The sequence below is a fragment of the Jaculus jaculus genome, chromosome 17, assembly GCF_020740685.1.
Source record: "Jaculus jaculus isolate mJacJac1 chromosome 17, mJacJac1.mat.Y.cur, whole genome shotgun sequence".
In the NCBI taxonomy this organism is placed as follows: Eukaryota; Metazoa; Chordata; class Mammalia; order Rodentia; family Dipodidae; genus Jaculus; species Jaculus jaculus.
Window position 1 is genome coordinate 6,445,216 of NC_059118.1, and position 19,517 is coordinate 6,464,732.

General features: G+C 48.2%; 1 protein-coding gene across 1 annotated transcript in view; it reads right to left on the bottom strand.

The window, feature by feature from the left end:
• Positions 1 to 17,467: 17,467 nt before the first annotated feature.
• Positions 17,468 to 19,517, bottom strand: part of Itga9 (integrin subunit alpha 9) — a 322,030-nt gene continuing 319,980 nt past the window's right edge. The window contains exon 29 of the mRNA XM_045136949.1: positions 17,468 to 18,079. Within this exon, the coding sequence (XP_044992884.1) occupies positions 17,981 to 18,079 (99 nt within the window). The 3' untranslated portion in view covers positions 17,468 to 17,980. The remainder of the gene's footprint in view (positions 18,080 to 19,517) is intronic.

Sequence of the window (19,517 nt, forward strand, 5' to 3'; positions counted from 1 at the left end):
CATGATTAAGGATGCCCCAACTGCTTTACATTGAAACATTGGAAAGCATTCCTGAAGAAAGACTAATTGGGGTCTGGAGAGATGGCTTACTGGTTAAGGCCCTTGCCTGCAAAGCCAAAGGACCCAGGTTCAATTCCCCAGGACCCATGTAAGCCAGATGCACAAGGTGGCACATGTGTCCAGAGTTTGTTTGCAGTGGCTAGATGCTCTGGTGTGCCCATTCTGTCTCTTTCTGCCTCTTTCTCTCCTTCTCCCTCTCTCTCAAATACATAAATAAATAAATAAATAAATAAATAAATAAATAAAATAAGGAAAGACTAAATACTAGAAATGCAAACTCTTTTGAAAGGAGTTGACTGAAAGGAAGGCGCCTGCTCTTCAAGGTCACGATTTTACCCCTGAATTAAGAATATGGCTGTGTTCTGCAAACCCAGTATTGATTCTGGAAGCATTAAAATGTGTGGAATGCATCATGAAGTTCACATGGTTCCAGGAGCTGCTGCTGAGACATGGCATATAGGCAGGGCATGATGACCCTCATAGGCCAGTGGAGCCATTGGAAAATAGATCATAGCTTGCATGGAGACCCAAAGATGTTTTGGATATGCCAGGACCGTGCAAGGGTTACCATGTAGTGCTGTTGACTCAGGAGGGAAGTTTTCCCTGGCTACTCAGTCAGCTGGAGGTGTGGAACTGGAAAATCATGAGACTGTCAGTCACAGACTGTGATATCAGACCTGGATTGCAGATGTCTGATGTTTGCTTGATGGTTATTGACTTTGCATTGGTCCAGTCTCTCCTTGTTATGCCTTATAGCAGTTGGAAATGTTTACTCTGTGCTTTATATGTTGAAAGTATATAACTTGTGTTGATTTTACAGGCCTCACAGCTAAGAGACAATTTTAAATCTCAGATGAGACTTGGGACTTTAGAACTATCTTTTTAAAATTTATTTTATTTTATTTTTTTATTTATGAGAGAAAGAGGAAAGCGAGAGAGAGAGAGAGAGAGAGAGAGAGAGAGAGAGAGAGAGAGAGAGAGAGAATGGGCATGCCAGCATCTGCAGCCCACTGCAAACGAACTCCACATGCATGTGCCACCTTGTACAGCTGGCTTACATGGGTCCTGGGGAATGGAACCTGGGTCCTTTGGCTTTGCAGGTAAATGCCTTAACTACTAAGCCATCTCTCCAGCCCTAGAACTATCTTAAGTTGGTAAAGACTATGAGGATCTTTGAGGTTGGACTGAATACAGTTTACACTGTGGGAAGGTTATGAATCTATTGTGGGCCTGAGGTGGAACGTGGTGGTTTGAATGGATGGCCCCCAATAGACTTAGGAGTATTTTTTCAAAGCTCGTAACTTGGCTGGAGGAGCTATCACTGTGGGTGGACCTCAATTCCAGACTAAGGCAGGCAGAGTGCCTGAGCTCTGCCTGCAGTTCTTGAAGCGCCCTTGCTTGTGGTGCTGGTGGTATGGTGTATGGTGGTGTTGCTCTCTGTGTGGACCTGTGAAAGGGGGCCAGCTTCTTCCACATTATGGAACTTCCCCTGGATGTGCAAGCTTTAACTGACTACCATTCCTCCCATAGACTGTATTTAATTTGGAGGCTCATCCCAGCAACGTGAAACTGACTGCGATATCATGTGAGGACTCAGCAAGTAGGCACCCCAATTTGTGGTCTCTTACTATGCAGCCAAAATGGACTAAGACACTTGGTTTTGTCACCATTGACTTCAAATATAGCTCAGATAAATGTCTCTCCTCCATTGGAATTCCAGTACATTGGGTGTTCACCATTGATATATACATATACTTATATTTATACATATATACATACATATATATATATATATATATAAAATACTTTATTTATTTGACAGAGAAAGTGGGAGGGAGGGAAGGAGGGAGGGAGAGAGAGAGAGAGGCAGAGAATGGGCATGCCGGGGCCTCCAGCCACTGCAGACGAACTCCTGATGCATGTGCTACCTTGTGCATCTGGCTAACATGGGTCCTTGGGAATCAAACCTAGGTCCTTTGGCTTTGAAGGCAAACGCCTTAACTGCTAAGCCATCCCTCCAGCCCCACTATTGATCTTTTGTGTATGTGTAGGTGTGCATGTTCGTAGGTGTGCAGGTGTGCATGCGCGTGCAGATGCATGGTGAGTAGACATATGTGTGTGGGTTAGAGGAACGCCTCAGGCGCCACTCATCAGGAACACTGTCCTCCTCCTTTGAGGCGTGGCCTCTCACTGGCCTGGAGCTTGCCAATTAAGCAAGATTGGCTGGTTAGCAGGTTCCAGGGATCCTCCTGTCTCTGCCTCCTCAGTGCTGGGATTATGGACGTGGGCTGCCAGGTTTGGCATTTTTTTAAATATTTTTATTTATTTATTTGAGAGCGACAGACACAGAGAGAAAGACAGATAGAGGGAAAGAGAGAGAATGGGCGCGCCAGGGCTTCCAGCCTCTGCAAACGAACTCCAGACACGTGCGCCCCCTTGTGCACCTGGCTAACGTGGGACCTGGGGAACCGAGCCTTGAACCGGGGTCCTTAGGCTTCATAGGCAAGCGCTTAACCGCTAAGCCATCTCTCCAGCCCCAGGTTTGGCATTTTTGTGTGGGTGCCGGGGATTGAATTCAGGGCCTCAAGCTTGCGAGGCAAACATTTTACGGACTGAGCCTTCTCCCCAGCCCATCATTGATTTCTTTTCTGTTTTTAAACATTTTTACTTATGACAGAGAGAGAGAGAGAGAAGAGATCACAGTCATGGGTATGTCAGGGCCTTCTGCCACTGCAAACAAGCTCCAGATGCATGTTTTGTGTTTGGTTTCACATGGGCACTGGGGAATTGAACCCAAGCCATCAGACTTTGTAAGCAAGTGCCTTTAATCGCTGAGCCATCTGTCCAGCCTATCACTGGTTTCTTTTTTTATTCATTTAAGAGAGAGAGAGAGAGGTGCAGATAGAGAGAATGGGTGCACTAGGGTCTCTAGCCACCGCAAATGAACTCTAGATGCATGCGCCACCTTGTGCATCTGTCTTACATGGGTAGTAGGGAATCAAACCTGGGTCCTTAGGCTTCACAGGCAAGTACCTTAACTGCTAGGCCATCTCTCTAGCCCCTATCACTGATTTCTTGATGAAGCAACATCTCTCGGAGCCTCCTGACCTGCTCCGTGTGGCTGGGCTCAGCATAGCACCCGCTGTACCGTAAACTAGGTCGGTTCCGTCCTGGTCACACTAAACCACCCCTGTGCCTGGGTGATGTGAGTGTCCCTGGGAGCTCTGGCTTATCTTGTAGATGTGAAGGCACTGAAAGGTTTGGCAGTGGGTTCTACAGAGACAAGGCATCTCTCTCAAGGCAGCTGCAATGGAGGAGTGGACTGACTAGCCAGGGCCACGAGAGGCCAAGGAATACTCCCATTCGCCCTTGCTTCCAGGTCTTGGGGTCTACCTACTTCCTCAGGGGTGCCCTACATGTCTCAGGGAAGCTCTGATGATCTATGGGGCAATAAGGCTTTACAATTTGACAACTGAGCATGGTGGCCCATGACTTTAAGAGGTAGAATTATTGTGAGTTCGAGGCCAGCCTGGGACTACAGAGTGAGTTCCAGGTCAGCCTGGGCTAGAATGAGACTCTACCTTGAAAACACCAACCCCTCTCCTCTACAAGAAAACCAAACCAAACCAGAACAAAACAAAACAAAAAAACATGATTTGACAACAGCATTCAGAGCATGACTTCTAAGGACATCCATCTTGGAGCTGCATGAGACAGCTTTTAGCCCCTCATACAAAGTGTCCTATATCTGGAACTTGTCCCGAACCAAGAGTACAGACTTTCAGCAGCTTCTTTTGATTTCATTAAGTTGTCCAGGCTAGTTCTAAATAACCAGGGTGCCCCCCAGCCCGAGGTCCTGGTGTTCGCCCTGGAGTGCAGAGCAGCGGTTATGTGATCCCTCCCGGGTTGTGCCTTGGTTCCCGGGGGACACATCCTGCTGGCCTGCTTTGGGCTGCTGGAGTGTCCCCCTGTAGTGGTTAGCTTCTCATTTCTGGGATAAAGCACTTGACCAGAAGCAGCTCATGGAAGAAGAGGGTGTGTCTCAGTTTTCAGTCTCGAGGAGAAGGCTTCATCATGGTGGGGAAAACATCTGGGCAGAAGCCTGGGTCACATCTCCACGTAAACAAGAAGGAAGCTGTGGCCGTGAGCTGAGCCAGTGAGTCCCCAGTAGGGTTGGGCTCAGAAATCTCACCGTCTGTTCTGAGTGACACACCTCTTCCATCAAGACGCCCCCTCCCAGCTGGGAGGTGTGTGTGAGGCAAAGCCACAGACACAGGGGTGTGCAGGGGACACGCCACGTTCAAACCACCAGACCCGTTCACACCTCACGGATCCTTGCTGCTTTAGACTCACAGCGGGCTACCAAGTCCAGCTCCCCCCCCCCCAGCCGGAGAGGAGAGACAGCCCACGGTTGTCCCCTGGCATCCATATGTGCTCCGGGGCGTAAGGGTACCCCTACACACGCATCATACACACCCACAGACACATAGATGAATAGAAAAAACACTCACGTCATCAGACAATTGGTATTCTCAGACACACCGTTGCTGGTAGATGTCCAGGTGGCCCAGGCCCCCTGGCTCTGTGAATGGCTGTGATAGCCTGACAGCATTCAAGGGACCCTTAAGAATCGATGTGGCTTCTATAGGGGCGTACACTCCCAGCCTGGAATAAAGGACTCTACATTTGTTTGAAGTTGTGTGTCTTTTTCAGAGCCCACCCTCCTTAGACATTTTCAGTAAGTCAGGGTTTACAATATCTGATATTGCCTCATGAATGCCATTAAAATTTACCCCAATAATGATTGGTGCTGATATTAAGCACTGAAGAGTGGGATTCTAATTTATATCCTCACTTCCATCAGCTCATATGGTCATACACATTTTATCACACAATTAATCACAAATGTAGTATAAAACACATTTTACTATGCACTCTTATTGCCAATAGCTACATCTACAGAAATATCATTCATAAAACCTTCAAGCATGAGGAAGATGTATTAAATGGAAAACCCAGAGGAGGAAATAATTGTTGCAAATGTTATATAGTGCTTCTCAGCATCTTCTTGCTTTCAGAATCAATCTCTCCTCTCTTTTCCCTCTCTTCTCACTCTCTCTCTGCCATTGTTTTTTTTTAATTTTATTAGCATTTTCCATGATTATAAAAAAAATCCCATGTTAATTCCCTCCCTCCCCCCCACACTTTCCCCTTTATGTCATTGGTTCTTAAAAACATTTTTAGTTAATTATTTGTAAGCACAGAGAGATAGAAGAGAGACGGAGAGAATGGGAGAGTCAGGATGTCCAGCCACTGCAAATGGACTCCAGGTGCATTTACCACCTTGTGTGACTGGCTTTACGTGACCACTGGGGAATTGAACTCGGGCTGTTAGGCTTTGCAGGCAAGCGCCTTAACTGCTGAGCCATCTCTCCAGCCCTACATTTTTAAAAATAATAATTTTATTGGGCTGAAAAGATGGCTCAGCAGTTAAGGCGCTTGCCTGCAAAGCCAAAGGACCCAGGTTCAATTTCCCAGGACCCATGTAAGCCAGATGCACAAGGTGGAACATGTGTCTGGAGTTCGTTTGCAGCAACTGGAGGCCCTGGTGTACACATTCTCTCTCTATCAAATATATAAATAAATAAATTTTTTAAAATAAAAAGAAAACTTTTCAATGGGGCTGGAGAGATGGCTTAGCAGTTAAGGCGCTTGCCTGCAAAGCCAAAGGACCTCAGTTCAATTACCCAGGATCCACGTAAGCCAGATGCACAAGGTGGTGCATGCATCTAGAGTTAGTTTGCCGAGGGTAGAAGCCCTGGCATGCCCATTCTCTCTTTCTCTCTCTCTCTTTTTCTTTCTCTGCCTCTTTCTCTCTCCCTGAAATTTAAAAAAAACCCTTTTTATTGACAACCTGCATAGATATATATAATGGACCATGATCATGATCCTTTTTGATCTTTGTCCTTCCTCCTCTATCCCCCTCCACTGAATCACCTCCTCTTTTCAACTAGTCCTTTTCTATTTTGATATCATAATTTTTCCTCCTATTATACAGGTCTTGTTTAGGTAGCATCCACCACTGTGAGGTCGTGAGCATCATCACCACTTTGTATCTCGAAGACGGTATTGCAAATCACTTTTCCCCTTCCTTTGGCTCTTACATTCTTTCCACCCTTTCCTCAGTAACAGTTTCTGATCCTTGGAGGGTGTGAGAGAGATGTCTTGGTACATTCTTGATAAAGTACATGCAAATTACACGCAAATTACATGCAAATTACATGGTGCTAGAAGAAGTTACTACATTTTGTCTCTCTCTCTCTCTTTCTTTCTTTCTTTCTTTTTGTGATAAGGTCTCGTTCTAGCTCAGGCTGACCTGGAATTCACTATGTAGTCTCAGGTTGGCCTGGAACTCACAGCCAATCTTTCTACCTCTGTCTGCTGAGTGCTGAGATTGAAGGCATGTGCCACCATGCCTGGCCTTATTTTTGCTATGTTATTTTCAATGTAACAAATTTCAGATATATAGAACTTCTAGATCTGTCTTTCCTGATAATATCATCTAAAAGAAAGCTGAACCCCTGCATTTGTTTGCTGAAGGAATGGCAATATGGGCTGGGGAGGTGGGTCAGTGGTTAAAAGGAACTTGCTTGCAAAGTCTGTAACCCAGGTTTGATTCTCCAGTACCCCACATAAAGCTACATACACAACATGGAACATGCATATAAATTTGTTTGTAGCGGCAAGAGGCCCTTCTGTGCCCATACATACACTCTCTTTCTCTGAAATAAGTAAATAAAAATGTCTAAAAAAAGAAAGAAAGAAATGGCAAGAAAATAAATATAGTTTCCAAGCTGAGCACCGTGTTGCAGTGGAATCCCGGGGGAGGGTGTGTGGCAAGCAGAGGGCTGAGTTGAGTTCTGCTCTGGAGGCATTGCCACCTGGGTGACCTCAAACATCATTAAAAAACATTTTCTGTTCATTTGTATTTAGTTATTTGAGAGTGACAGAGAGAGAAAGAGGCAGATAGAGAGAGAGAATGGGCACGCCAGGGCCTCCAGCCACTGCAAACGAACTCCAGATGCGTGCGCCCCCTTGTGCATTTGGCTAATGTGGGTCCTGGGGAATCAAGCCTCGAACCGGGGTCCTTAGGCTTCACAGGCAAGCGCTTAACTGCTAAGCCATCTCTCCAGACCTCAAACATCATTTTTTTTATGAGAGAGAGAGAATTGGTGTGCCAGGGCCTCAAGCCACTGAAATTGAACTCCAGACACTTGTGCCACCTAGTGGGCATGTGTGACCTTGCGTTCTTGTGTCACCTGTGTGGGACCTGGAAAGTCCAACGTGGGTCCTTAGGCTTCACAGGCAAGTATCTTAACCACTAAGCCATCTCTCCAGCCCAGTGTTAATTCTCAGATCACACACGACACACCACATAGCAATTCTATTTATGAACATACATAGGTTACAGAATGGCTACAAAAGGGTTAAAGCAGCCACAGGAGAGTTTAAGGGATTCAAAAAGGCCACATGGGACACAGAAGCAGAGAGCTGATACAGGTAGTTAAATAGGATATTTTAAAATTTATCTATTTTTCATTTACTTGCACATGCATGCATGTGCTAAGGTCCTGTGCATTTGCCAGGGTTTTGGCAAATAAATACCACATGCATGTACCACTTTGTGTTTGGCTTTAACATGGGTACTGGGGAATTGAACCTGGGCCATCAGGCTTTGCAAGCAAGTGCCTTTAACCGCTGAGCTATCTTCTCAGCCCACAGATAATACTTGAATGGGCGAAGTCAGGTGTGGTGACTCATGCCTGTGATTCCAACACTGAAGCAAGAAAATTGCCGTGAGTTCAAGGCTAGCCTAGATTATAGTGTGAGAATCACATTAAAAACCCTGATACTACTAACAATTAATAATAATGATGAGGCGAAGGGAACTGAAGCTGTGAAACCACAGTAGCTCAGCCAAACTCAAGCAGGGTGACCCGTGACGGCAGAGCAGAACCACAGTGCCCAATAAACAGAGATAATCTTTAGCCAAGCCTGGTGGCGCATGCCTTTTATCCCAGCACTTGGGAGGAAGAGGGAGGAGGATTGTTGTTAGTTTGGGGCTGGAGAGATGGCTTAGCAGTTAAAGCACTTACCTACAAAGCCTAAGGACCCAGGTTCAGTTCCTCAGTACCCACATTAAGCCAGATGGACAAGGTGACACACGCATCTGGAGTTCGTTTGCAGTGGCTAAGAGCCCTGGCATGCCCATTCTCTCTCATCACTACCAACAATTACCATGAAACTAAATGTTTTGGCATGATAACAAAGATTGTTAGAATAGAATGCATTTCAAAATTCCAGCTGTGAGAGCTGGGGAGATGGCCCAGTGGGTAAAGTGTTGAACCACACAAGCATGAGGATTTGAGTTCGGATCCACAGTCCCCGTATAAAATGCTAGGTGTGCTCCATTTTGTGTGTAGTATGTGGCATATGCATGTGTGTGCAGATGCGTGTCTGTGGGTCCCTAGATCCTCGGGGCTGCGGTTCCCTGAAGGTGTCCAGATGACCGTGGAGAGCAGGGTCTTGAGCGGAAGTGGGAGCTACTGGACGTTACACACCCAGGAGACGACCTCAGAGAGCAGTTGAGAACAGGGACGACGGTCCTAAAGGGATTGGTGGGTTCAAAGGTTGCTGGCCGATGCCTAGGGACATTCATCCCAGCACGCAGGGAGAGACTCGGTGATCTACATAGTGGCGGGAAAAGGGTTGCGGGGGGGGGGGGGGGGGATGGGCTGTGTGAGGGCTGCTGGCTGACACCATTAAGGAGTTTCCTAGGCAACTGGCCAAAGGGCACAGGGCTATGGGCAGAGCCTAAGTTCAGGTGCGCTGGGCTTGGAGAGGGAGTGGCCTCCTGTAGCCCGGGTGGTCCTTAGCCATGCCTGGCAGCTCAGGCCCTTCTCCTGAAGGCGCCAGCCTGGGCGTGGCAGTGCCTGACATGTGTCCTGTGCACAGGCCTGTGGAGGCAAGAGGCAGGTGCGACTGTCCTCCTCTGCGGCTCCTCTGCACCGTGTCCCAGAGACAGCCTCTCGCCGAACACGTAGCTCACATTGCTTTTCAGTCAGACCAGCCAGCCAGAGAACCCCAGGGATCCTCCTGTCTCTGGCTTCCCTCAGTGCTGGGGTTACAGGCACGTGTGGCCGTGCCTAGTTTGTTTGTGTTTACGTGGGTCTTGGGGATCAAACTCGGAACTCATGCTTACACAGCAAGTGCTGAGTCATCTTTCTAGCTCCCGAAGAAACACCTTCTAAATAGCTCATGGAGCAAAGCAGAAATCGTAGAAGAAAACCGGGAATTCTCAAAGTGGAATGGTAAGACGAGGAATGCAGCCAGTTTTGTGGGACACAGCAATGGAGAAGTCTGTAGCCTCGAAAGCATGGCGTAGACGAAAGGATGGGAACTGCTGAGTCATCCATTCATTCTACGACACGACACGAGAAAATAAGGATGGCAAGTCTGTGAAATTAATCTGTGCCCCATGCTGTTCTGTGTCCTGTAAACACACCTGGGAACTTATGGCCAGTTTGTCTGAAACCTCTGGCAGGGGTAAAATACAAAGGGAGAGGTTATGTGCCATCTGGCCCTCCAATACTGTTGGCTTGGAATATGTGTCTGAGGGCTTGTGTCCTGGGAACAATGTGGAACCATCAGGTAACCTTGACGATGGACACCACATCCCGGTGTCTCTACAAAGCTGCTATGCAAAACCGTGATGACTTCACATGTGGTCTTTTATGTGCGAGGGAGTCACTCTTATCAGGCTTACCCATTCTTATTTTGGAGTGTTTGTTTACATGGAACCAACTATTCTGCTAACAGAAAAAGAGGAGAATGGATACAGAGTTGGAGAGATTTTCATTTTTTTTTTTCACATTTCACAGAAGAAAGGTCTCCTAGAGATCCTTTGTTAAATGCTTCTGACTTTTCACCAGTGCGATGTCCTCAAAGAACACAGTTAAGCCTTGCTCAGATTGGTTCTAATTTATAGGATTTCTTTTCAGTTGTTGAAAAATCATATCAAATAAAGTCTAATATAATTTGGACCAGACTGAGGTGAAACTGAGGCTTGGCGTCTGGCCCAGCTGTCTGTGCAGAGTGGGAATGTCTGGCTAAGCTCTCTGTAGCTGGATGTGTACTTACAGTGACCCAACATGGCCTTAAAGACAGGTGGCTTTGCTGATGGTGGCTGACAAGCTGGCTAGTGTAACGGGGTTTTCAGTACGTGGCTCCATTACTTCCATCACTAAGCAGTAGCTACTGAACAGACACACCTGAGGCATGAAAGATGATTGCGTGGGTTTTGAACACATGATGGAACGGGAAGTAGACTTTACTAGTGGGTGATTCGTCTTTCATTTTTTTTGGTTGTTGTTTGTTTTTTGAAGTATTGTCTTGCTCTAGCCCAGGTTAACCTGGAATTCACCATGTAGCCTCAGGCTGCCCTTGGACTTATAGCAATCCTCCTACCTCTGTGACTCAAGTCCTAGGATTAAAGGCGTGCACCACCATGCCAGGTGTTTTTTATTCCTTTTTTTTTTTTTTTCCGACTTAGGGTCTCACTCTGGTCCAGGCTAATCTAGAATTAACTATGTAGTCTCAGGGTAGCCTCAAACTCATGGTGATCCTTCTACCTCTGCCTCCCAAGTGCTGGGATTAAAGGCATGCACCACCACGCCAGGCTCCGTTGTTTTTAAAACATACTTTTTTAATTTGCAAGCAGAGAAAGAGAAAGAGAGAGAGAAACAGACAGAGAAAGAATGGGTGTGCAGAGCCTCCAGCCACCGCAAATGAACTCCAGATGTACGCACCACTTTGCGCATCAGACTTTGCATGGTACTGTGGAATTGAACCTGGGGCGTTAGGCTTTGCAGGCAAGAGCCTTAACCTCTGAACAATCTCTCCAGCCCTCTTTGTTAAGGCCTTTTCTTGGCCGAGGAAAGCAGTGTGGGCATCCTTAGAGAGGTGGGCGTGATTAGCTCTGGTGTTGGGGACAGGTTTGTGAAGGCAGGAAGCATCGTGCTTGCTGGAGACTGCATGGTCTCTCTGACGGGCGGGTCTTGGTTTGTGATGTCCATAAGCATGCGTACATAAGGTGGGGAGTGTGAATAAAACCTGCAAGCACTGAATAGTCACCAAAAGGGAATATAAAGAGATGAGCTAGAAGGGTGGGGATGGGCAAAAGGATACCCATGACGTGTAAACAGAGGGAAGAAGACAAACAGGGGGAGAGGATGGGGAGGAGGGGAGGGTGCTGCACACTGCCCATTGGACCAGCATCCGAGGCGTGATGTCATACTGCCTTCTTTCCAGACCTACAACGTGGTGTCTCTTCTAGCAAGTCATTCACAGTCTCCTGGAGAGAGCTTTATTTTATTTTATTTTTTGAGGTCGGGTCAGTCTGGACTAGAGAGAGACCCTACCTTGAAAAAACAAAACAAAACAAAAAAATTAAAAAAAGTTCCATGTGTTTCGTTGTTACCTGTTGACCAGTGGTGGGCACAGGCTGTAACTGCAGCATTGGACAGGCAGAGGCACTTGAATGTGTGGCAGAGAACCCGCCACAAGTCCTAGGCCAGCCTGGATTACATAGTCAGGTCTGTCCAAAACCCAAAACACAACAACAAAAAAGAGGGCTGGAGAGATGGCTTAGTGGTTAAGCACTTGCCTGTGAAGCCTAAGGAGCCAGGTTCGAGGCTTGATTCCCCAGGACCCACGTTAGCCAGATGCACAAGGGAGCGCACACATCTGGAGTTCATTTGCAGTGGCTGGAGGCCCTGGTGTGTCCATTTTTTCTCTCTCTATCTGCCTCTTTCTCTCTCTGTCTGTCATTCTCAAATAAATAAATAAAAATGAACAAAAAAATTAAAAAAGGAAAAGAAAGAAAAAGGAATTCATGGTTACTGTAGAAAAGGAAAACTTAAGTGAAAAAAAATAAAGAACACTTGATGGCCCAATCTATCAAAGGGTACTTTTAAAAAATTAAATTCAGGACCTTTTGCATGAACTATATTACTGTGGCGGTCAGCTTTGCTTTGCTGGGACAAATATCCAGCCAGAAGCTGCCCAGAGAAGGAAGGCATTTATTTCAGGCTTACAAGCTCTGTGCCAACACTGTCCACACTGGAAGAAGCCGGCTCGCTTTCGCAGGTCCAAGTAGGGAGACGCCATCACCAACCAGCATCACAAACCCAACGGAGGACCAACTGCTCTCCACACAGTGGAGCCGGGCCCAGATCTGCCTCCAGCACACCTTGGCGCTGGACACCAACATCACTTTTGCTGCGAGTGTGTGCTGTGTGTAAGTGTGCCTGTTTATGTGCATGCGTGCACGCGGAGGTCAGACAGGAACCCTGGGTGTCGGACCTCACGTTTCACCTTGTGTGAGGTCGGATCTCTTACCGCTGCACTCGTTCGCCAGGTGAGCTTCCTCACAAGATCCTTCTGTCCCCACTTCCCTCCTCCCTGGAGGTGTGCTGAGATTACAGGCTCCTGCAGCATCTGGCCCATGTCTCCCGTCCTCCCCCTCTCTCTGTGAGTTCATATGTGCCGTGTCCCCTGCACGGAGGCCAGAAGACAACTTTCGGATGGGCCCTGGCCGCTCCATCTCATTAGAGGCAGGATCTCTCTCTGGACCTTACTCTGCTATTGCCCTTTAAAAGCTTTTAAAAATATTTTTTATTGATATATTTATTTATGAGAGGGAAAGAAGCAGAGAGAAAGAGAGAGAATGGGCGCTCCAGGGCCTCCAGCCACTGCAAATGAACTCCAGATGTGTGCACCCCCTTGCGCATCTGGCTTATGTGGGTCCTGGAGAGTCAAACCGGGATCCTTTGGCTTTGTGGGCAGATGCCTTAACCACTAAGCCATTTCCCCAGCCCTTTAAAAATTTTTATTTACTCTGTGTGTGTGTGTGTGTGTGTGTGTGTGTGAGAGAGAGAGAGAGAGAGAGAGAAGGAGAGAATGGGCATGCCAGGGTCTCTAGCCACTGAAAATGAACTCCAAATGCATGTGTACCATGTGCATCTGGTTTATGTAGGTTCTGGGGAATTGAACCTGGTTCCTTGGGCTTTGCAGGCAAGTACCTTAACCACTAAGCCATTTCTGTAGCCCTCTGCTGTTATTCTTTGTTGTGCTCAGCACCAGCTTCTGAGAAGTTCTGTCTCTGCCTCTCATCTCCAGCGTGCTGGGATTGCTCTATGCACTAGCTTCATTGTTCTAGTGCTGGCCTCACATGGATGAAGCTCTGGGTTCAATTCCTAGCGCTCCATAGACCAAGTGTGGTGGTGTATGCATAAAATCCCAGCCCCCGGGAGGACCAGAAGTTCAAGGTTACTTTTGAGGTCAGCCTGGGATACTGAAATAATTAATAATAATAATAATAATAATGAAAGTCTTCTAGAGAAATTCTCCATGGCTTACGGACACCAGGAAGTCTGCTCATGATGAGGAACCCTCCAATTCATTTGGACACGTTCATTTCAAGTCAGATCTCAGAAATGCTCTGAGCAAGGCGGACCGTGAACAAAGTTTGGGGGTCAAGGACAGGAAATATCTCGTCCAGTGGGCTGTCCATGTGCAATCTAACGGGTCTCCAGTCGCTCTTTAATGCTCACCTGGCAAGGCACTGGAACTCTTGTCTTTAGAACGGTAGAGAGCTCGCGTTAGCAAAGAAATTACACTCGTACTCCTCGGTCATTTGAAGCCATTTTTTTTTTTTTTTTATTCCAAACATGTGTTTTGTAAACCTGGCATTTTCCAAACAGTGCAAGTGAAGAGAAGTGATGCACAGACTTGATACACATGACACGCAGGAGGGCTAGCTCTCCTGCTGCAAATCCTCTCGGGTCGCATATACGGACACCCCCACGAGGCCGTGGAAGTACAGAGCATGGGTTCGCGCCATGCAATTGACCGCGTGTAAAGCTTTAAACCCGCTCTGCCAGTCCTACCATGCACATCAGGGGTAAACAAAGCCAAACCAAACACGCTAACACATCGGAAGTCGAGATCATTTGTGCTCTAAGGTATCACGGCGTGCTGGGGAAAATTTGTTCATTGTCCCTCTCTGCAGAAAACCCAGAAGACATTCTAGAAGGTTCACTTCAGCCCACTGGCTCCGTAGTCTCCCTTTGCTCATTCTTTGTTCCAGAAACTATTACCCGCACGTGTTACACTTCATGTATCAAAACACCAACTAAAACTGCCTTCTTTGAGCATTTCTGAAATAGCATTCACTATTTTTTTTTTTTTTGCCTGAAGGGACAGTTCACCCAAATACAATGTTTTTGGATGGCACTGGGATTCAAACCCAGGACTTCACACGTGCTGGGCACTGAGCTGCACTCACAGCTCTGGAAAATACAATTCTTTGCAGCACCAATAAGTTCCAGGAAACTTAGACCAGGCATACATTCACTTGTACATTTCACAGGTAGTCGGACATACTGCGGACACAAATGCCTTCCTCACCCGACGGTGGAAACACTGTGAATAAACTTCCCATGCCCACCGTGCTGGGCGTCAGCAGGTTGCACCTGGCACGCCGTCACTACCAGGATGTCTCATGGGTGCAGCCGTCCTGTTTGTTCTGACCTCCTTGCCTTTGGCTCTAGGGCTCTAGGCCACACAGGGCTCAGCGGCAGGGACTTGGCTACAGTTTGCCAAACCTCTGAACAGTGGAGATGCTGAGGGGCTTGAACCCCTCCCCGGTGGCAGGGATGCTGGGTGCGAACCCCGTCAGTCATCATGAAGCCCGTCACCTGGTTCCCTCCCACCAGTGACCCTGTGCTTCTGAATGTCATGGCCTTTCGGTGACAGATCCAAACTCTCTTGAGACCTATGTTAATCGAGCAAAAGGGGACTATTTTCAAAAAGGGGGGGGCATTGTTTTACTGAGGTTTTACAAAGGTCTCTTTTCATAGTTAAAAAGTGCCTCCGCCTGCTGGCAGGTGGCCAAATCCACTGAGGATGCGCCTAAAAGCTGAAATAGACAAAAGATGACGCCCACGAGGCTATCTGGCAGGAATCCACAGCGAGTCAGAGGCAGAAGGGGGTGATGGGCTTTGTGGTGGCAAAGAACACCCTGGAATGGAATCCAGACATGACAGCCCACCCTGCCTGCTTCCTCTGACAGCTCACGGAGGGCTGGAAAGGTGCTGGCTTAAGAATCCTCATAGAACGTTCCATTCCTTTCTCCACCACCGATGCTAAGTGGCCACGTCATCAGCCCTCGCCTCACCTGCTACTCAATAGGTAGACAGCGTGTCTCCTCAAGCAGTTACCTGGGGCAGCTGCCAGGACTTGTCCCGGGTGTTACCACGTACGGTTTTCCTGAACACGGCCCCACGAAGTTGTAGTGACCTTCTCGACACACAACCACTCCCGTGGGCCTACCGTTTGGGTCAGGCAGAAACAAACAGACCCCAGCTCTGGGACTACCCTTCCTTACAGTCCACCCTTCCTCAGAGGGGCTCTGCTGGCTGGATGGTAGAACTGTGTCCCTGAGGGTCACCCTTATCCAATGACACCAAGTTTCCACACACCCCTTAAAGGACGACGCCAGTGGGCACAAATGCCGATGGTGCCGTTCTGTGCTTTACCACCCAAGACTCCTAAACGACTGAAGGGACAGGATGCCACCAAAGGGCAGCTGCAAGCGTGGTTTGTAGGAGTCCGCATCCATGCCCACTGCAGCGGGCTGGCCTCCCTGAGGCATGAGGCAGTTGTGCCATTCTCTAGGAAACCCATGGCATCTGGCACAGCGCCTGCCAACAATCGGGGCACCACCATGGCTATTAAGGGAGCCAAAACTGTTTTGCCTGTTTCTTCTGATAAAACTCAAACTGGGTGAAGACTGGATTCTTGGCCTGACCCTGCCTCGACCTCACAGAGAGACACAACATTTGACTTCCACAACCTGCTCGGCTCTTGTGGTCCATTTCCTGTCACCGGGAAGGGACATGTGGCACAATCATTGCCTTCCTGCAGCGGAGTCACCTGGATAAATACTAAGAACCAAAGACATGTGCTCCGGGCCAGGTGTGTGCTGGCCTCACACCCTCAACATTTTGGATGCTGCTATTAGTTAATTACAGTACAGAAAACTGGTGTCCCCCGATGCTGGGTTCTATGTCTGTTCAACCATGCTCACAGAACATCCAACACGTCAGATTCTAGGAAGCAAGACCTCGTAAGAAAGATCCTTGGTTTGGTATTCGATTTCATTTATATTTGAAGCCATCTGTGTGGTGTGTGTGTGTGTGTGGGGGCAGTGATTAGCGGGCTGGAATAAGGAATCATGACTATTTCCCATGTTTTCTCTCTTACTAGTTGGGGCCTTGGTGGTGGGAGCCGAGGCAGCCACGGCTGGCAGCAGCTGCTGAGTGGTCACCGGGGAACGGGAGCCATGCAGAGCCCATCACGTGCTTCCTAGCTCTGCCCTTTTACAGTCACGCTGTACTCAGAAGCAGAGAGGGGAGCACAGCTGACCCCAGATACAGTCACTCAGAGAGCTTGGGTTCCCAAAGCCATAATGTAGAGTGCTCACCTGTCGATGCTCTGCTCAGACCTCTGCGTGATTTCTGAGTCTCCTTGGGTTCGGGTGGGGTGGAGGGGAAGGGGGACTCCTGAAACTCTCCTCTGGAGGACGGAGCCATTTTGGCAGCAGAACCGAGAAGGTTCACATTGCCTTGCAGGTGTGGGATATGGCTTTCTGGCTCCCCACCTCAGAGCTGATTAGATTGGGACCACCCCATGCGACTTTCCCTGAACACCCGTGCCTGGCTCCCCCGCACCCCCGCCGTCTTACGCCCTCGGCTCCCTTATTGCTATCTTCTGGAAAGTCTTCCTTAATAAGTTACTTGCACGCCTGTTTCTTTGATTCTTGAGAGCCCCCCTGAGATACCTAAATCGGGACGGATGGTCCCAGGGAAGGAACTGTCCACTGAGGTCGGCAGAAGGGGCAGGAGAAACGGGGACCTCTGGAGGGAAGGCGACACCCCCCCAGTCTGCAGACACAGACCTGTGCTTGGGGACCACTCACTTCGTCCTGGGCTTGTGACCCCTGGGCCATGGTGTCCGAGGTTTAGCAGATGTCCACCCAGCTTTGCCGCTGGAGCAGGAGGGTGCGATGCCTGCTGCGCCAGGGTGATGTGGCGCCCAGTGTTTGAGGAATCCGGCTTTCCTTGCAAGTTCCTGTTGGGATTCTCCCAGGGAGAGGTCCATCCAAGAGAGCATCCATGATTCTTCAAGTGCTCCACCGTGAACTGCCTAGGGGGGGTCTTCTTCATCTAGGGGTCCTCCGTGGCACTACCAGCTTGGTGTATTTTTCTCACCAGGTTGCTTCAGCTTATTTTATCTGAGTCTTTTTATTTTTTTTAAATTTTAAACATCAAGTTCCAAAGTACAATACGATTCTATCCTTTAAGATTTGTATCCAGGTACATGTATTTCCAAGATTTCAGTGCTTGAGTGAATTATAGAACTATTTAATAGAAATCATAAAACATCGATACAAATATAAAGACAAGATCAATATAAAAGGCTTATATTTATAAAAAAATACTTTTAGGTAACAGTTTTCCCCTGAGGGTTGACCATGCACGTTGCATCCATAAATATTGCTCGGCTCTGTAGCTCTTCAGAGTACATCTTGAAAAGGAAGTGGCGACCGGCCCTAGTCATGTGACCTGGCTGGAAGTGGCTGCGTCGGGCTGGCACCCGGGCTTGGCAGGGTGAGTAAGAGGACAGCATCAGTGGGGCCTCCGAAAAATCTGGAGAAGATTTCTTTTTTCTTCCAAATATGGAAGATACAAAGACAGGCTGGTGGTGGGGGGAGGGGTCACATGACTGGCGTGGCAGGTCACTGGCTTTTCTGGACCCAGTCCCAACTGTCTTCATTCTCTTTCCGGTTCTTCTCAGCCTCGATGATTTCTTTGTACCTTCGGCGGAAGAAGCCCAGCTGGAAGGGAGGAAGAAGATGGTTAGGAAGGCTGCAGGACGGGCTGTTTGGATTTCAAGGTGGCCGGGGCTACGAGGAGGCGTGGCCCGCCCTCCTGGGGCTGGGAGGGTGTTGCAGTCAGGTTCGCAGCGCTGGCAGCAAACACCCGACCAAGAGCAGCTTGTGGAAGAAAAAACCAAAAAGGTTTATTTTGGCTTGCAGACTCGAGGGGCAGCTCCATGGTGGCAGGGGAAATGATGGCATGAGCAGAGGGTGGACATCAGCCACAGGAGAGTGTGCCAAACACTGGCAAGAGGAAGCTGGTTAGAACACCCCCTCCCCCACAATACACTGCCTCCAGGAGGCTTTAATTTCTAAACTGCCATCAGCTGGGGACCTAGCGTTCAGAACCCTAAGTTTATGGGGGACGCCTGAATCAAAGCACCCCAGAAGGCCTAGAGAACTTCTCGGGTTGGACCGTTGGTAGAAAACACCGTGGCCAGCGGAGCGTCCTGCAGGCGCTAAGTGCTGGCGGATCTCAGATTGGCCGCTGCGTGTGGGGATGCTGGCTAGCCAGGGTTTCACTCAAAGGTGTTTGAGAGTTAGAAAAAAAAAAATCACATGGTGAATCAAGTTTGGGAACTGTCCCATTCTTTCTTCTAGACATCTGTGATGTACGGTAGGACTGCAAAAGATCCCACAGCTCCGATGGGGAAGAAGCCCGTATTTCATGACTTTGTGTTGTGATTAACATTAATGTCCTGAGAGATACCAGGCATGTGTGGGATAATTTGTGAAATATTATTCTCACATGAAAATGTATGTGTGTGTGTTCGTGCTTGTGTGCCCAAGGACAATCTTTTTTTTAAAAAAAACATTTTTTTAACTTTATTTTATTTATTTGAGAGAGAGAGAGGCAGAGAAAGGGAGAGGCAGAAAGAGAATGGGTGCACCAGGGTCTCCAGCCACTGCAAACGAACTCCGGATGCATGCACCACTTTGTGCATCTGGCTTACATGGGTCTTGGACAGTCGAACCGAGATCCTTTGGCTTTGCAGGTAAACGCCTTAACCACTAAGCCATCTCTCCAGCCCCCACACCAATCGAAGGACAATCTTGAGTGCCATTTCTCTTAGGTGTGGTCTACTTTTTTTTTTTTTTTTTTGAGACATTAGCCAATTAGGCTCGCCTGGCTGGTGAGGAAGACCAAGGGATCTGACTGATTCTACCTCCTCGCTCCACTTATGAGCAAGCCTGGTTTCGTGACGTGGGTTCTGGGACTTGAACTCAGGCCCTCGTGCCTGCGAGACAAGCACTTTATTGATGGAGTATCGCCAAGTACCTAAATTACAAGCTTTTTACAACCTCGGCAGGCCTGCCTTCCACCTTGCGGTCACATAGAACTTTCTCTCACTCCTGTGGGTTCCGTGGGACTCGCCCAGTGGGCACGTCATTCTTG